At 42.4% G+C, this 13,173-nt stretch overlaps 1 protein-coding gene across 1 annotated transcript; it reads left to right on the forward strand.

Moving 5' to 3' along the window:
• Window positions 1-558: 558 nt before the first annotated feature.
• Window positions 559-2,826, forward strand: TMEM174 (transmembrane protein 174). Its single transcript, XM_054004437.1, has 2 exons — window positions 559-1,311; window positions 2,690-2,826. The coding sequence occupies exons 1-2, from the start codon at window positions 680-682 to the stop codon at window positions 2,790-2,792; spliced, it is 735 nt and encodes a 244-aa protein (XP_053860412.1). The 5' UTR covers window positions 559-679; the 3' UTR covers window positions 2,793-2,826.
• Window positions 2,827-13,173: the final 10,347 nt, after the last annotated feature.

Raw genomic sequence — 13,173 nt, forward strand, 5'->3', positions numbered from 1 at the left:
TCTTCCACAGCCAGCAGTTCTCCCAGGCTTCTCAGTGCTCACCATCCTGTTGCTACTTACCCTCCTCCTCACCTAGTGGTTGCCCCAGAAAAATATCAGAAAGTGGATTTTAACATTTTTTTAAACCATGAACTGCAAAATGAGCTGCAGCAGAGGTCCAGGCATGACTGTAAATGTAACGCATCAGAGCATGGAAAAGCATTCCTAGCAGTGGCCATATGGAATTTTCCTGCAGAAAATTGAGCAGGAAGTGGAGAGCAAGGATCTCTTCACTGCTGTTGACTAAACATATGCTGTCCATATGTTGGATGCATCAGCTAGCTGGGGCCAAGGAAAAGCTGCAATAGCGAGCTTGCTTTTTCTGCTATCCAGAATGAGCACAGTATCATGGGTGCTAAATTAAAGAAGAAGAAACACAAGAAGACAGGCAGTCATGCAGGGGTGAATCCATTTCGGAAGTGATAGTGGTAATTCAAGAAATTTTTAGTGATGGCTTCAGGCTTCACTTCCCAGACCTTTGTTCTTTCAAGCAAAGTTTATTCTTTCACATGATGGACTCTGTTAACCATACACACACAAAGTTCTTGTATAACTAACCTGAACCTTCGACTTTAAATGCTCTGCCAAGTCATTTACAAGCCCTCTTTCTCTTGAAGAAGAAGATACATTATACTCAGTAATGGAGCAAAACAACAACAATGTAGAAGATTTCTCCTTGAATGTCTTTTCTGTCACTCCTTGTCAGCCAAACAGGTCGGATGCCCTGGTGTCAGATGGGGATAAAGCTGGCACCACTCTACTCTTTTCAGGTGTGTTTTTGGGACTGGTGGGGATCACTTTCACCGTGATGGGATGGATAAAATATGATGGCATTACTCACCTGGAGTGGACTCAGTTACTAGGGCCTATTCTGCTGTCTGTTGGGGTGACTTTTGTTCTGATTGCTGTTTGTAAATTTAACATGCTTACATGCAAGCCCTGTAAAGAAAGAGAGGAAAATACATCGGAACTTGACCAGGCTGCAAGCGGACAGTCTTTTGTCTTCACCGGCATTAACCAGCCTATAACTTTCCATGGTGCCACAGTGGTACAGTACATCCCTCCACCATACCCATCCCAGGAAGGCGCTGCTGTGAGTCCCGGCTACCTTCACCCAGTGCTCAGCTGCTGCGGTGCTGCTCCTCCCAGCACCTCGCCACTGCTCACCTCAGGTTCTCCTCACTTCTGCCCTGCCTACACCCTGGATAACCTGGCTTTTACAGGAGATGAAAACTACACTGCTTATCCTGCAGAGAATTCCAGGAATCAGAGGTACGTCTTCTGAAATGCCTTAGTGTGTTTGGACACAGGCTTCTGAATATTTTAAGTACTATGTGTTGTTTCATAAGAAACTATGGCTAGTCGTATATCCTTCTCAGACATTTTTTTGCCTTTGTAAGGAATTTTTCTTGAGTGAGGAAACATACTTTTCCTGGGAAGTGTTCAGTCAAGTAAACCTCTTGTTACTTTTTAAAATATACATGCTCCTGTTTGTGGAGGTTTTCTTACATTTATCTTGCCACCCTTTATGTGTATGATACCAAGATGATTTTTTGTCTTTTTTTTTAATATACCTTTTATATAACTTCTATATAGTCTCAGTATTCTTAGCATGCATGCTTGTAATTCCTTAAGTCTGATAACTTAGTATAGTCCTAGTATTCTGTTAGGCCAGGAGACCAAACATCCTAAAGGCCTCGTGGTAGGAGGCCAGAAAACCCTACATTGTCTTGGGAAACCAAGGTCCTCTCTAGAACGTATCCTATAGACTAGAGATTCAGCCCATCCAGGGGGGAATTCTATGGATGGGGGAATATCATGCCATTCATCCAGGCTTCCCATTGGGGCACCCCTGTTAGATAAGCTAATCTGTGAGGTCTATAAATTGTATACGCCATCTATTGTGGCGTGCATTGTGGTGCATTCCACCATAAGGATCCTTATTAAATGCTGAGGTAAAACCCTTTTTATCCCTTAACTATGTCTGGCTCTCAGGTTTTTAAGACTAAGAAAAGGCATCATGTAGAGCCAGAGACTTCCACTCAAACACAATCACAACACATGAGTCAGCACACAAACAGCATTTCTGCAACAATGCAAGAACGAGTCTGGTACCAGATGCTCTCCCTCCTGAATATACCTGGTCACAACATGCTGCTCTCTTACTGTAACAACCTTCCAGCTCTTCCTCTTTTCCTAGTTTTGAGGCATAAACAGTATCACTCATGTTGCACAGCAGTATGGAGCTGCTCAGATTGTACACAAAATAATTTTATATAGTTCTTTCCTCCAAGGAAAAATATTCTAATTATAGGAATTACTCATAATTATATCCTTTCTACAACACAAGTCACTATTAGTTCATTTATTAAAGTCTTTTTGAAAAACTGCTGACTGACCCATTGTCCTCAGCAATATGGGTGACAGGCATAGGCAGGGTGAAGACAAAAGTCACCTCCTGACACTTCTAAACTTCATGAAAAAACACAGCAAACAGCTGAATCTCAGTAAAACTTCATCTCGTAGCATTTTCTCAAGAAGCCGGGGAGTACTTTTCCCGGCTAAGGCTGGGAAAATGAAACATTGAAGTTATGTGAATGCTCTGTGTTTGGTAAATTCTTTTTGTATCTGCACCTCTTCTTCTTTTCAGGTCAGAAGACAGTTCTGATGAACCAGAAGGACTGCTGGAAGACTATGCCAGTAATAACTTGTCACCTCCACGTTATGAGGAAATATACCCTTTTTCTTCATAAAATCATCTTGGACAACAGATAACAATCCTAAGAGATGCTGGCAAGAATCCCAAAAAAATCTTTTCTTTAAACACTTGTGTGATAAGACAGTGTGAGCAAGTTCTTGATATTCATACACAATATCACTGAAGATATTTAGCTGTCCCCTTCCTTTTTCTCTGTTAAAATTCATTAGCCCTTTGCAATGCAGCTTAATAGCAGAGCTATTAATTATTCAGTGGTTAAACTATTAATACCAAAGCTGTTAAACTCAAGGATCTAAATCCATATTAGAATTCCCAACAAGAAGCTTGATTATCAGACTTGCTGAAACCAGGGTGAATTGTGAATACACAAGGTGTTTGTGGAAGATCATGATTGCTCCTGGACATTCAGCATCTTTAGAAAATACCTGATTTTTTTTGTGAGGTGTTTTCATTCTTGATTGCTTGGGAAACTTTAGAAGTGCTCAAGTGTCTGATCCATGAAAGTGCATCTTATGTCTTAATTTTGTCAGATTCTTTAGAAGAGCTTACCCATTAATAAGTCCAGTCTACAGATTAGACTTTCTCAGCTTGATTTACCTGCACAACCAGTCCTGTTGCACTTATTCCTGTAGGCATTTTTTGGAGCATCCTGCTTGAACCACAGCATCTCAGAACAGAGAAAACAAATAGTAATTTCTGACAACTTTTACATAGATCTCTAATACCCTGCATGCATCAAATTCTGTTCCCTTCTCTGCCTGATGGGAAGCAAAGCATGGTCTCCCACCAAGAGTCCTAACAACTATGAAGTTAATGTCACTAAAGAAAATGGTATCTTTGTGAAGCCTCGACAGAGATGTGCGATCCTGCCACCATTAAGGACTTCGACAATCACAGCTGCTGCTGTGGGAGGGCTGTGGTGAAACACCTCTGAGATCCCTTTTTACTTGAATGTGGGTCTTAAGCACACAGCCCAAGCTGCAGGTTGCCCCCAGTATCTAAGCAACTGTGGGCTGTAGTGAACTTTCTTGCTCAAGTTCAGCTTGGTTCCATGCATGGGATCCATAGCAATTTGATATAAGCTCATTTGATTAGAGAATGGTGTTGCTGAATAGCAAGACTGTGGGTTTGATCCCCATATGGGCCATTCACTTGAGATTTGGACTTGATGATCCTTATAGGTCCCTTCCAATTAACAATATTTTGTGATTCTATGAAATATATTTACAGCTGTATTTAACAAAAGATAAAGTGTATTAGCTCTGAAATTTTGTAATCCAGAATGAAGCTCCAAAGAGGCTTTGCTCAGGTGCTTTTTAAACCCCAGAGTAATGACAGTGCTTCGAGTCCCTACATTTTTATTTTGTTTTTCCACATATATTTCAGGTCTGCTTTTGAATGTGCCTAGAAGTGCAACAAGCCAGTATTTCCTTATGATGATCCCATTAGGTTTGTTCATCTCCCTCAAGGCAAAAGCTGATCTCAGTTCTCACCTGCTGGAGTGGGCACCACACACAACACCCTGGAGGTCAATGGTCACTGTCCAAATGGTGCTGTTGGTGTGCCTGTTGGTCAGTCTCCTGACCTGGCACAGCACAGCTAAAACCATGCATCCATTATGGAATGCATTAACTTTCTCTTACTTGTCGATGCAGCTGTCTTAGCTCTTGCCAGATTTCATTCACCTGTGATTGATCGCATTCCTGGGAGCTGGAGAAGCTTGGCATTTGAGCACAGACAGTTGCACACCAACCTGATGTACCTGACGGCTCGGAGTTTCTGTGCAACTCCTCTAGCAATCAGGAGACATGCCTCTGGATGGAGATGTGCATTCAGAACATTGTCCAGCTGCATGGACCTGCAGGTGCACACCTCACTGTCCTGTACACTTAGAGGTTGCCAAGAAATAAAGCATTGGGGGGGGGGGGCACAAAACAACCACTGTGCTCCACAGTGATGGACAAAACACTGACAGAGGTCATATTTGGGATGCAACATTTAAACAGACTCAAAGCTGGATTAGCAACTGCAGCAGCAGCTACTGAACAGTGACTGCAAACTTTGTGTGAGGTTTTTCTCATTAGAGAAATATGGAACACTGTTTTTCAGCAGTAATGGCCTGGTGTTAGCAAGTAGTTGGAGAAGGGGAGGCACTTGTATTTGGAGAAGAGGAGGCACGTGTAGTTGGAGAAGGGGAGGTATGCTGTGTTCAGCATGATCTCTGTGAGACTGAGTGAAAGAACACAGGATCTAAAAATAAATGCAAATTTCTCTTATGGAAGTGTCTTGGTCCTTTTCTGGAATTTACAGAGGTGAATTCATCCTCCCTCTACAGTAGGAAACTGGATGCTCCCAAATCCCCAGTTAGTTCCACATGTACAGAGCCCTGAACTTAGCACATAGTTGTGCTGAATCCAGCAAGCGCTGCAGTAGCACAGAGGCCAGGCTTGATGGATCCAATTTCTGCCCAGTCACCCTCCCCCACCACAAAAAAATAAATTCCTTCAGTCAGACACCACAGATTTTTTTTCCTGCTCCTCTTCCCTCCTCCATCCTGCCTCCCACCACCACCAGCATAAGTTTCATGAGGTAATAATATCTTTATTTTTATTACATAAAACAATACTGACAGAGTAAATGGAAGAAAACTCAGAAGGGTGTACTGTGGACTCCACATCGATTTTAAAGTTTACTTCTAGCTGCACTATATTCATTGTAAAGAATTGGAAGATTCCTGGGTTTCTCTTTAAGAAGAAGATTGAATATTAAGTTTAAATAGCTATATTGAAATTACCTTGACCCATCAGATGAATTCTGGCTGAATTCTGTGGGAGTCTTTTGAGAAAACCCAGGGTGGTGACAATTCCTTACTGTACTGAGTGCTGATCATCGGTTTTAAGAACAGAGATGTGTTCTGTAAAGGCTTTTTCTTCCTTCCTTCCACCTTCTACTTTCATCCTTTTTTTCTGTTTTAAGTCTTTTAACTTCAGGGTTTGGGGGGGTTGCTCTGTGTTTGTGTGTTTTCTTTGTTTGGATTTTGGAGATTTTGGTTGTATGTTTGTTTTTATTGTGATATATAACCATCAGATGAACTCACTTCTTAGCATTAAGAATTCTTTCTGCCCTGTGATGAGTGAAAGAACAAACCCTTTTGGCGTTCAACCAAGGTGAACTGTCACAGCCCTTCTAGATTATACTGATGTAACTTCACAAAGCACCTGGAAGACTGTATTTGAGATTTTTCTCAATTTTTAATTTAAGATGGTGCTCTTCAAGCAAAATTGCATTCTCCCACATTGCAGACCTGCAGAATATTGGGGATTTAATAGTTTAAGGTGCCTTGCAGTCTAGACAGAATGTTGTATGTATTTTCAGCTATGTAACCCTCCGTGGGTTCTTGGGATTTTTCCTAATATAACTATATTTAGAAGATTTTGATCATAAACTAGTTAACATATGAAATCAGTAGAGACATGTCTATTGATATGAAACTGAGCATGATCTATTAATTTCAATAAAAACTCTGCACAGAGCGTCTCTAAGATCAAGGAGCTGTTTCCAGACATTGATGCCACATGGTGCAGTGTGCCAATTTCTTCTCAGATTAAATCCAAAGTCTGCTTTTTCACACCGGTGCTGCCGTATCTGCGGCCAGTACGGGAGTCCACCAGGAAGGGTTTGGTGCGCTGTGCTTTAGCAGCACTTTACCCCAGCATCCGAATTTCACCAGCTGCTGCCGTTCCTGACGCCGGTGCTCCGCGCGAGGGATGCTGCCCAGCGCAGACCACGCACGGGCGAGGGCGCTGAAATCCTTCGAAGAGCTATTTTTAACTGAATCGGGATTTAGGAAATCTGGGTCTCAGGAAAAAAAATAAACCTGTAAGTAGGGCTCGTTCCTCTCCAGAGAGCCCTAGTGACGCACACGGCAGGCCCTCAGCATGGCGGCCCTTCCCCGCGGGTAGGGTGCTGCAGCCTCCATCCCGCATGGAGCCCGAGCCCCCGCTCCCTCGGGGCCGTGTCCCAGCTGGACCGCGGCCGAGGGGCTCCCCCCAGGCCGGAGCGGTGTTTGCCCGGCTGTCCCGCCGCGCCAGCAGCGCCAGAGGGCGCCGGGGCCGCCCGGGCGCGGCCGCGGCCGCGGAGATGCTGTGCCGCCTCGGCGGCTCCGCAGGCGCCGCGGTCCCCTCCTCTGCTCACCCGCCCAAGTTAAAACTGTGCGGATTTAAGGAGATTTGTTCCCACACTGACCCGGCGGGTGTCAGAGGGGTAGAGCTGGCAGTTTGTAAGCGGTCCCTCGTTGTGAGACAGACGGCATTTCAACTCGGGGAGCCGAAGCTTAGAATACTCAAGATGCCGTTGAAAAGTATCCTGTGCTATCTCACAAACGAGAGTTGGCTTATTCAAGAACAAAATACTCGTGGTGAAAGACCCAGTGAAATCGCCGAAGAACAGGGTACCCATCCCCGCTCTCACACCCCTGTGTGAGACACAGGGATGGAGACATCTGGAGGGACTGCGGCTTGGAGCTAGACGCTGCACAGTGCACTCACATGCACCCCCGTCTCCTTCTCCTCTCTGCTGTGACCTAATGGGACAGGCTTCTGTCTGCATGAAGGAGCGGGGGGAGTCCAAAGGTCATTTGCAAAGAACTAGGGCATGCTGTTTGTATACAGCACCTACGATACCTCTGCCTGCTTCAAGTATCATTACTGGCTCCACTTTAGCTGTCAGGGTGAATAGACGTCAACAGGACATACTGAACGTCGCTGTTGCTGCCCCATCCCCAGTGTGAATCCGTGTGTCTGTCAGAGAAGCAAACAGCAGAGCCAGGTGGGATCCCATGGGCTGTGCCTGCATTAGCTGAGCAGCACTGCTCAGCGGGAGAGGGTCTGAAAGGGAAACAGCAGGAACATGCACTGCATGTTGGAGAGGTTTATATCAGACTTACTCCTGTGGACTTGATGCTGATTAGCAGTTGAAATACACATTGTTCTCCTATGGTGTATTTTTCTGGTACTGATTCATCCAACAGAAATTATTCATCTCACACCTGTGATGTGATGTGATGTGATGTGATGTAATGTGATGTGATGTGATGTGATATATGATGAAAAGCTTCACAGAGCAGATGAGGAGTGTAGGAAGTCTCTTAAATAGCATCTGATTTAGAGGCACTTGTTGCCCTGCAGACTGGGATGACTTGCAGCAACTGCAGGAGTTGCATGTTGTAGAGCAGAGAGGCTTCTCTCAGCTTCCTGAAAGCAGAGAGCTCGTGGGAGAACCTTTCCCAGTACTGACAGAGGTTACTTTGAGAGATCTTACAGTGTACTCCTGACACCTCCAAAGGTACATATAGTCTAATTTTGAGATGTATCAGGCTTGTGCCTTCCTGAACAATAATTGCAAAATTATGAAGAAATTTTCCCATGGGGAACAGGAAAAATTACTTCCTAGCTCTTGTAGTCTTGTACCTCATTCCTTATGTGATAACAGCACAGGGTCAAGGGTAAATCAGTAGTGACATGATTGTATCTGTGTCGTGTGTGGCATCTTTAATGAGCAATTGATTATATCTACACACGCTATTTAGCAAACACCATGGGATATGTTCTAGCAGACTAGCTGCTGTACTTCTCTTATAAAATCCTAGAATGAGATTAATGCTCTCCTGTTTGGGTTATATCATGTCAGATTTTTTTAAATTTGTTTATTTTTGCAGATGAATCATCACTCTATATGTAAGATGCTGTGCTTGCTTCTTAGGGAACAGGGCATGCTATTTAACAGCCCTGGGTAGATGACCCAATAATCACATGTTTTGCATAGCTGCAGCGTCCTCTTTACTTACAGTTCAGTGAGTTTGCTCAAGAGCTTAGCTCTAAGGTAAAGCTTCATGCTCTGTCAAATGAAGACATACCTAAAGAAATACAGAACAATAATGCAGTCCAAGGTCACGACTTTCAAAACAAACTGACAAACAATCAAACCCAAAATAAAGAGGTGTGCATTTTAAATTTCTCATCATGAAACTGGCTGTAGCTTCCATGTTAATGGGCACTGCTTGGGGTACCCTTTTTATTTCTCTGCTGCTCTGCAACGCAAACCTAGCCAGAAACAGTCAACACTGGTGTTCAAGGCAGCATTGACTTGTCACATTGCCTTTTGTCCCTAGGTACCTGCCACATATCTCTGTGGTCAGCTGATAGAGCTTTGCCTCACACGGAGGCCTGGCAAAAGCTGGCAGTTAGAAAAGGCTGTGATTTGCACCTCTTTGCTATTTTTGTTTGTCACCATTTGTTTTTCACCATTTAACATGCCACCTTCTGGATTTATGTAGAGCAGGACCACAGTTGCCACAGCACACACATCATGAAAACTGTTTCATTATCTTTTTCAAAAACCACATGCATTAGATAACCATTTGGCCTCACTCTGCTTAAACCCTATCAAGGGAGAGAAGAAAATAAATTAAGACTTCAGCAAACATTAATCTCTTCTGAACTCTAAAGGTGCTGTAGAATTCTTTTTTTGCCACAAAACAGCAGTTCCCTGCAAAATTTTTCATGAAAATGTAAGGAAAGAGAAAAATTATTGGAAATATACATATATAATCCATCAATATGTGATCTTACTTATTTTGATAAAATATTAAGAGAAGATAAATATTATTTTTCCTGTATCAGTTCAAATAAGGCATTATTCTTATTCTATTCCCCTTTCCCAGATTTTGCTCTCAAATTAGAGGTACTTGAGTGTTTTGCAATGTGCCAACACTGCACTATTGTATATCTTTCTGTGTTGTTTTGGTCTTTTGCTGACTGACAGGTGCTTTGTCCTCCACACTGACTGGACAGGGACTGATCAGGACACCTACAGACAACTGGCACTGTATTGTCAAAAGAGCAAACATAGATATACATGAACCCAGCACACACATGCAAAGACTAGAATGACTTGTTTAAAATCAACTTTTGTAGGGCTGTGTCAGTGGGAACTGGACTAATGTGCCAGTTGATGAGAGAGTGCAGCACTGGGAGCATCAAAGTGGAAAAGATTTGTACGACTCCTGCTGTGGTAGGCAACTGCACAAGACCTTTCATAAATTGTTCAAGCTCCATTTTAGAGCTAGTTCATATTTGGCCCTGCTTTTAATGGAAGGTGTGAGAAAGTCAAAAAGAGAAAGAAAGACTCAACATGACAGAGAAGAGAAAGGCAGGTAATGGTTAGGAAAAAAAAAAAAACAAACTCCTTTTACATATTATGATACCTGTTTTAATGCCTTTGCCTTCTCAGTCCATGCTCTGTATGTTGCTCTTGACAGTTAATCAAAATCAAGCAACAAATGTGTTAATCTTTTATGTTTACTCAGCCATAGAGACCAAGGTTGTGACCCACCACCTTGGGTAGCATTACTGAGATAGTTTTTTTACATTACATGTTCAAGTATTTTATGTTACCTTCCTGTTATTTTCACAAAAAACAGCCTCTCCTCCATCTGTTTAGGAAAAAAAAAATCCAAATGAGCTGCAAAACTATGTCCCTGCTTCCCAACAAGTAGTGAAACTTTAATGTGAACAAACATGCCGTCATAATCAAAGCCGTGTTTGTGATCTAACTGGATAATAATTCACTTGTAATATCATCAGCTCAGAATGAACATCAGCATAAGTATTGTTGGTGCAGGTGTAACTTAATGAATTCAGGCTCATTTTATCTGCCACTTAGTTGCTTATATTGGTGTTGGGAGCATTAGGTCCCCCAATTTTTCATAATGAGCAACACCATTAAACTGTCACAGAACAATATAAATCAGAGATTTTCCTTAGACCCCATAAAACAACTAACAAAAATGTTATGGTTGCCAGATTCACCGTGTGCTTTTATACATCCAGCAAACAGAACTGATTAAAACCTTTCTCTCTGGCTACTATTTTGCTCTTTTTTCAATAGTGTATGAAAATCTATGTGAAAATATAAGTAGGCTAGCCTGAAGAACTCACTGTTAGAGGTATAGAAGTGATAGCAGGTTCCTGAACATAGCACAGGATCTCTGCTTGTATTTTTCTCTGCTGCACTGGACACATATTTTAGTCAAGTTAAATACACAAGCAATGAGGTCAGAAGAAAGTGTATGATTGCAGAGTCCTGTCATGAGCCCATTTAGAACATCTTGGGTTGTATGATTGTATGTAATTGATAATCACATGCAGACATGCCTAAAATGCTCACCTCTTGATTTAACCTATTGACACAGGCCCGTATTAAGTCACTGAAGACTGAAAAGCAAGAGCGGAAATACTAGGGAAAAGTATCTATTGGTGTTTTTCAGAAGGTGATGTTATTGTTCATTTTTCATTATCAGAGGATAAATTATTTTCATTGTTCATTTAATTGGTGTCACAATACATTTTATAATAATATGTGTAAAAATATTTAATAACTTGTACCTTGCAGCTGAATTTCCCATCTTTCACTTACTAAAGAACCACCTAATCCTAATTGAACACGTTTCAATGACAGAATATTACATTACCCAGCTCTCTTTCCTCTCACTATCGTGAGAGTAAATTTTGCCTGACCTGCCACTGAAAACTAAGAAAAATCTACCTTTTTCAAAAGCAACAAATTACACACTGCTTTTCATGCTTCATACATGAATATGTTTTTTCAGCCCTCTGTAGAAACTTCTAAGATGCACATGATCAGCAAAATGGGAATAAATTCAGCCATGGTTCCATAAGTGCAACCAATTGAAATAATGTAATTTTCCCACAGTGACATTACACCAGGCTGATGCAATCTGAAAAATAATTACCTTCATATCAGGTATTTGTTGTCATTTGCCAGCCAGCTATAGGACCTGAAGAATAGGATGAATGCTTCAAGACAGTTTTCATCAAATAGCTGCCAGAAAATGCCCAAAACAGAAATCTTCACTGCTTTTATAAACACTTTTAAATTAACATATGCATAAACTGCATATTTGAATTTTCACCAATACAACTGTTTCCCCCAGGAAATCACAGTTAAAATCTGAAGTGAATGTTCCTTTAGAAAGTGTTCTTTGTTTATAGAAATAGTCTTAGCAGTTAATGGTTGGCAAGGCTTCAAACTTAGAATTACATTACACTGGTAATTTTAACTTTGTCATCTTAAATAGATCCAGTTTGGATGCATGAATACAAGCAATGTAGGACAGCCCTCAAAGAACTGCCTTTAAGCAGGCTTCATTCTATCCCATGAAGCTTTGTAATTCCTTCTGTTATTATTAATATCTGTTAAGTGCTGACAGCATGCTTGGCACTGAATGAAACGCAGGAGCAGACATGGTTCTTGTTAAGGGTGGCCCTCGGGAGGTCATTTACTGTGTGTAACAACAACAACTTATTGGAGCAGTAACCCACTAACACAGCTGCAGCCCGGGTATCAGGAGGTGTCGCTGTTTAGACGAAATAGTGTTGTGTACATACATACAGATATGACTCCTTTTACACGTTATTTCTTCACAGCTAACAAGGTTAGCAGCTGAGCAGGAAAGATATTCGGAGGCAGCCAAAGGAAAGCTATGGCCCAGAATGCCTTTTTGCAGGGTTTCCTGCCTGCAGCCAGGGGGTGTGCAAACCATAGGGACAGGCCAAGCAGTTAGGAGCATGACAGGCTCTGGATGCACTGGGATGGAAAGACAATCCTCTGCTGCTAGATCTTACAGATCAGACACAGGATTAAAAGAAACGATAGAAAAGGACCAGCAAGAATTTCAGGCAGAGGGATCTTGAAGATGCGTTGTGTAGATGGCTTTCTTTTGAGCCAGGAACTGTTGAAAAATAATGTTGAGGGAATGGTGAGGAAGATGGCTTCAGACCCTGACTCCTAACAGAGAGCTCCTGAATCCCTGAATCCTCCTAGGGGAAACTGAAGCACCAGAGCAGAAAACAATTTCTGCTCTTCTGCTGCAGGTAAATCTGGCATGCCTTGCAGACACCATCTGTCTACAGTCACAGAGACAATGCCCAGCTCCTGACCTTCAAGGTCCTATTAGATGTCATTGTTCAGTTTTAGCTAAGCCAAGATGAGAGCTCTACTGCATCATCACATGTGGAGGGTAGAAAAGAACTCACCAGCTTCACACTCCAAGATGTATGTGAGCCAGGAGTTTTGCAAGTGACCTGGTCAGATGCCTATGCAGTGCCCAGAGCAGAGGAGAAGGTGACTTACTCCTCCCCAAAGATGACTGACTGCCCAGCAATGTCACTGCTGAGTCTCCCCACTCCATAAGAGTAGTGGCCACATCCACCAGTGTGTCTGACCTGACACATAAATGCCACAAAGGCAGGGTTGTCTGTCCTCTGCCGTCCTCTCCTTTGGATCTGCACTAATAGTTTATACCAGTGTCCAGGTAGAACTCTTGATGTTTGCAG

The sequence above is a fragment of the Vidua macroura genome, chromosome Z (assembly GCF_024509145.1).
Source record: "Vidua macroura isolate BioBank_ID:100142 chromosome Z, ASM2450914v1, whole genome shotgun sequence".
Classification (NCBI taxonomy): Eukaryota; Metazoa; Chordata; class Aves; order Passeriformes; family Viduidae; genus Vidua; species Vidua macroura.

What these genes read in the sequence shown, in the direction of transcription:
- TMEM174 (XM_054004437.1), top strand. Translation starts at nt 680, where the DNA reads ATGGAGCAAAACAACAACAATGTAGAAGATTTCTCCTTGAATGTCTTT. An exon ending in GAGAATTCCAGGAATCAGAG is followed by an intron (nt 1,312 to 2,689) that starts GTACGTCTTCTG and finishes TCTTCTTTTCAG; the next exon opens with GTCAGAAGACAGTTCTGATG.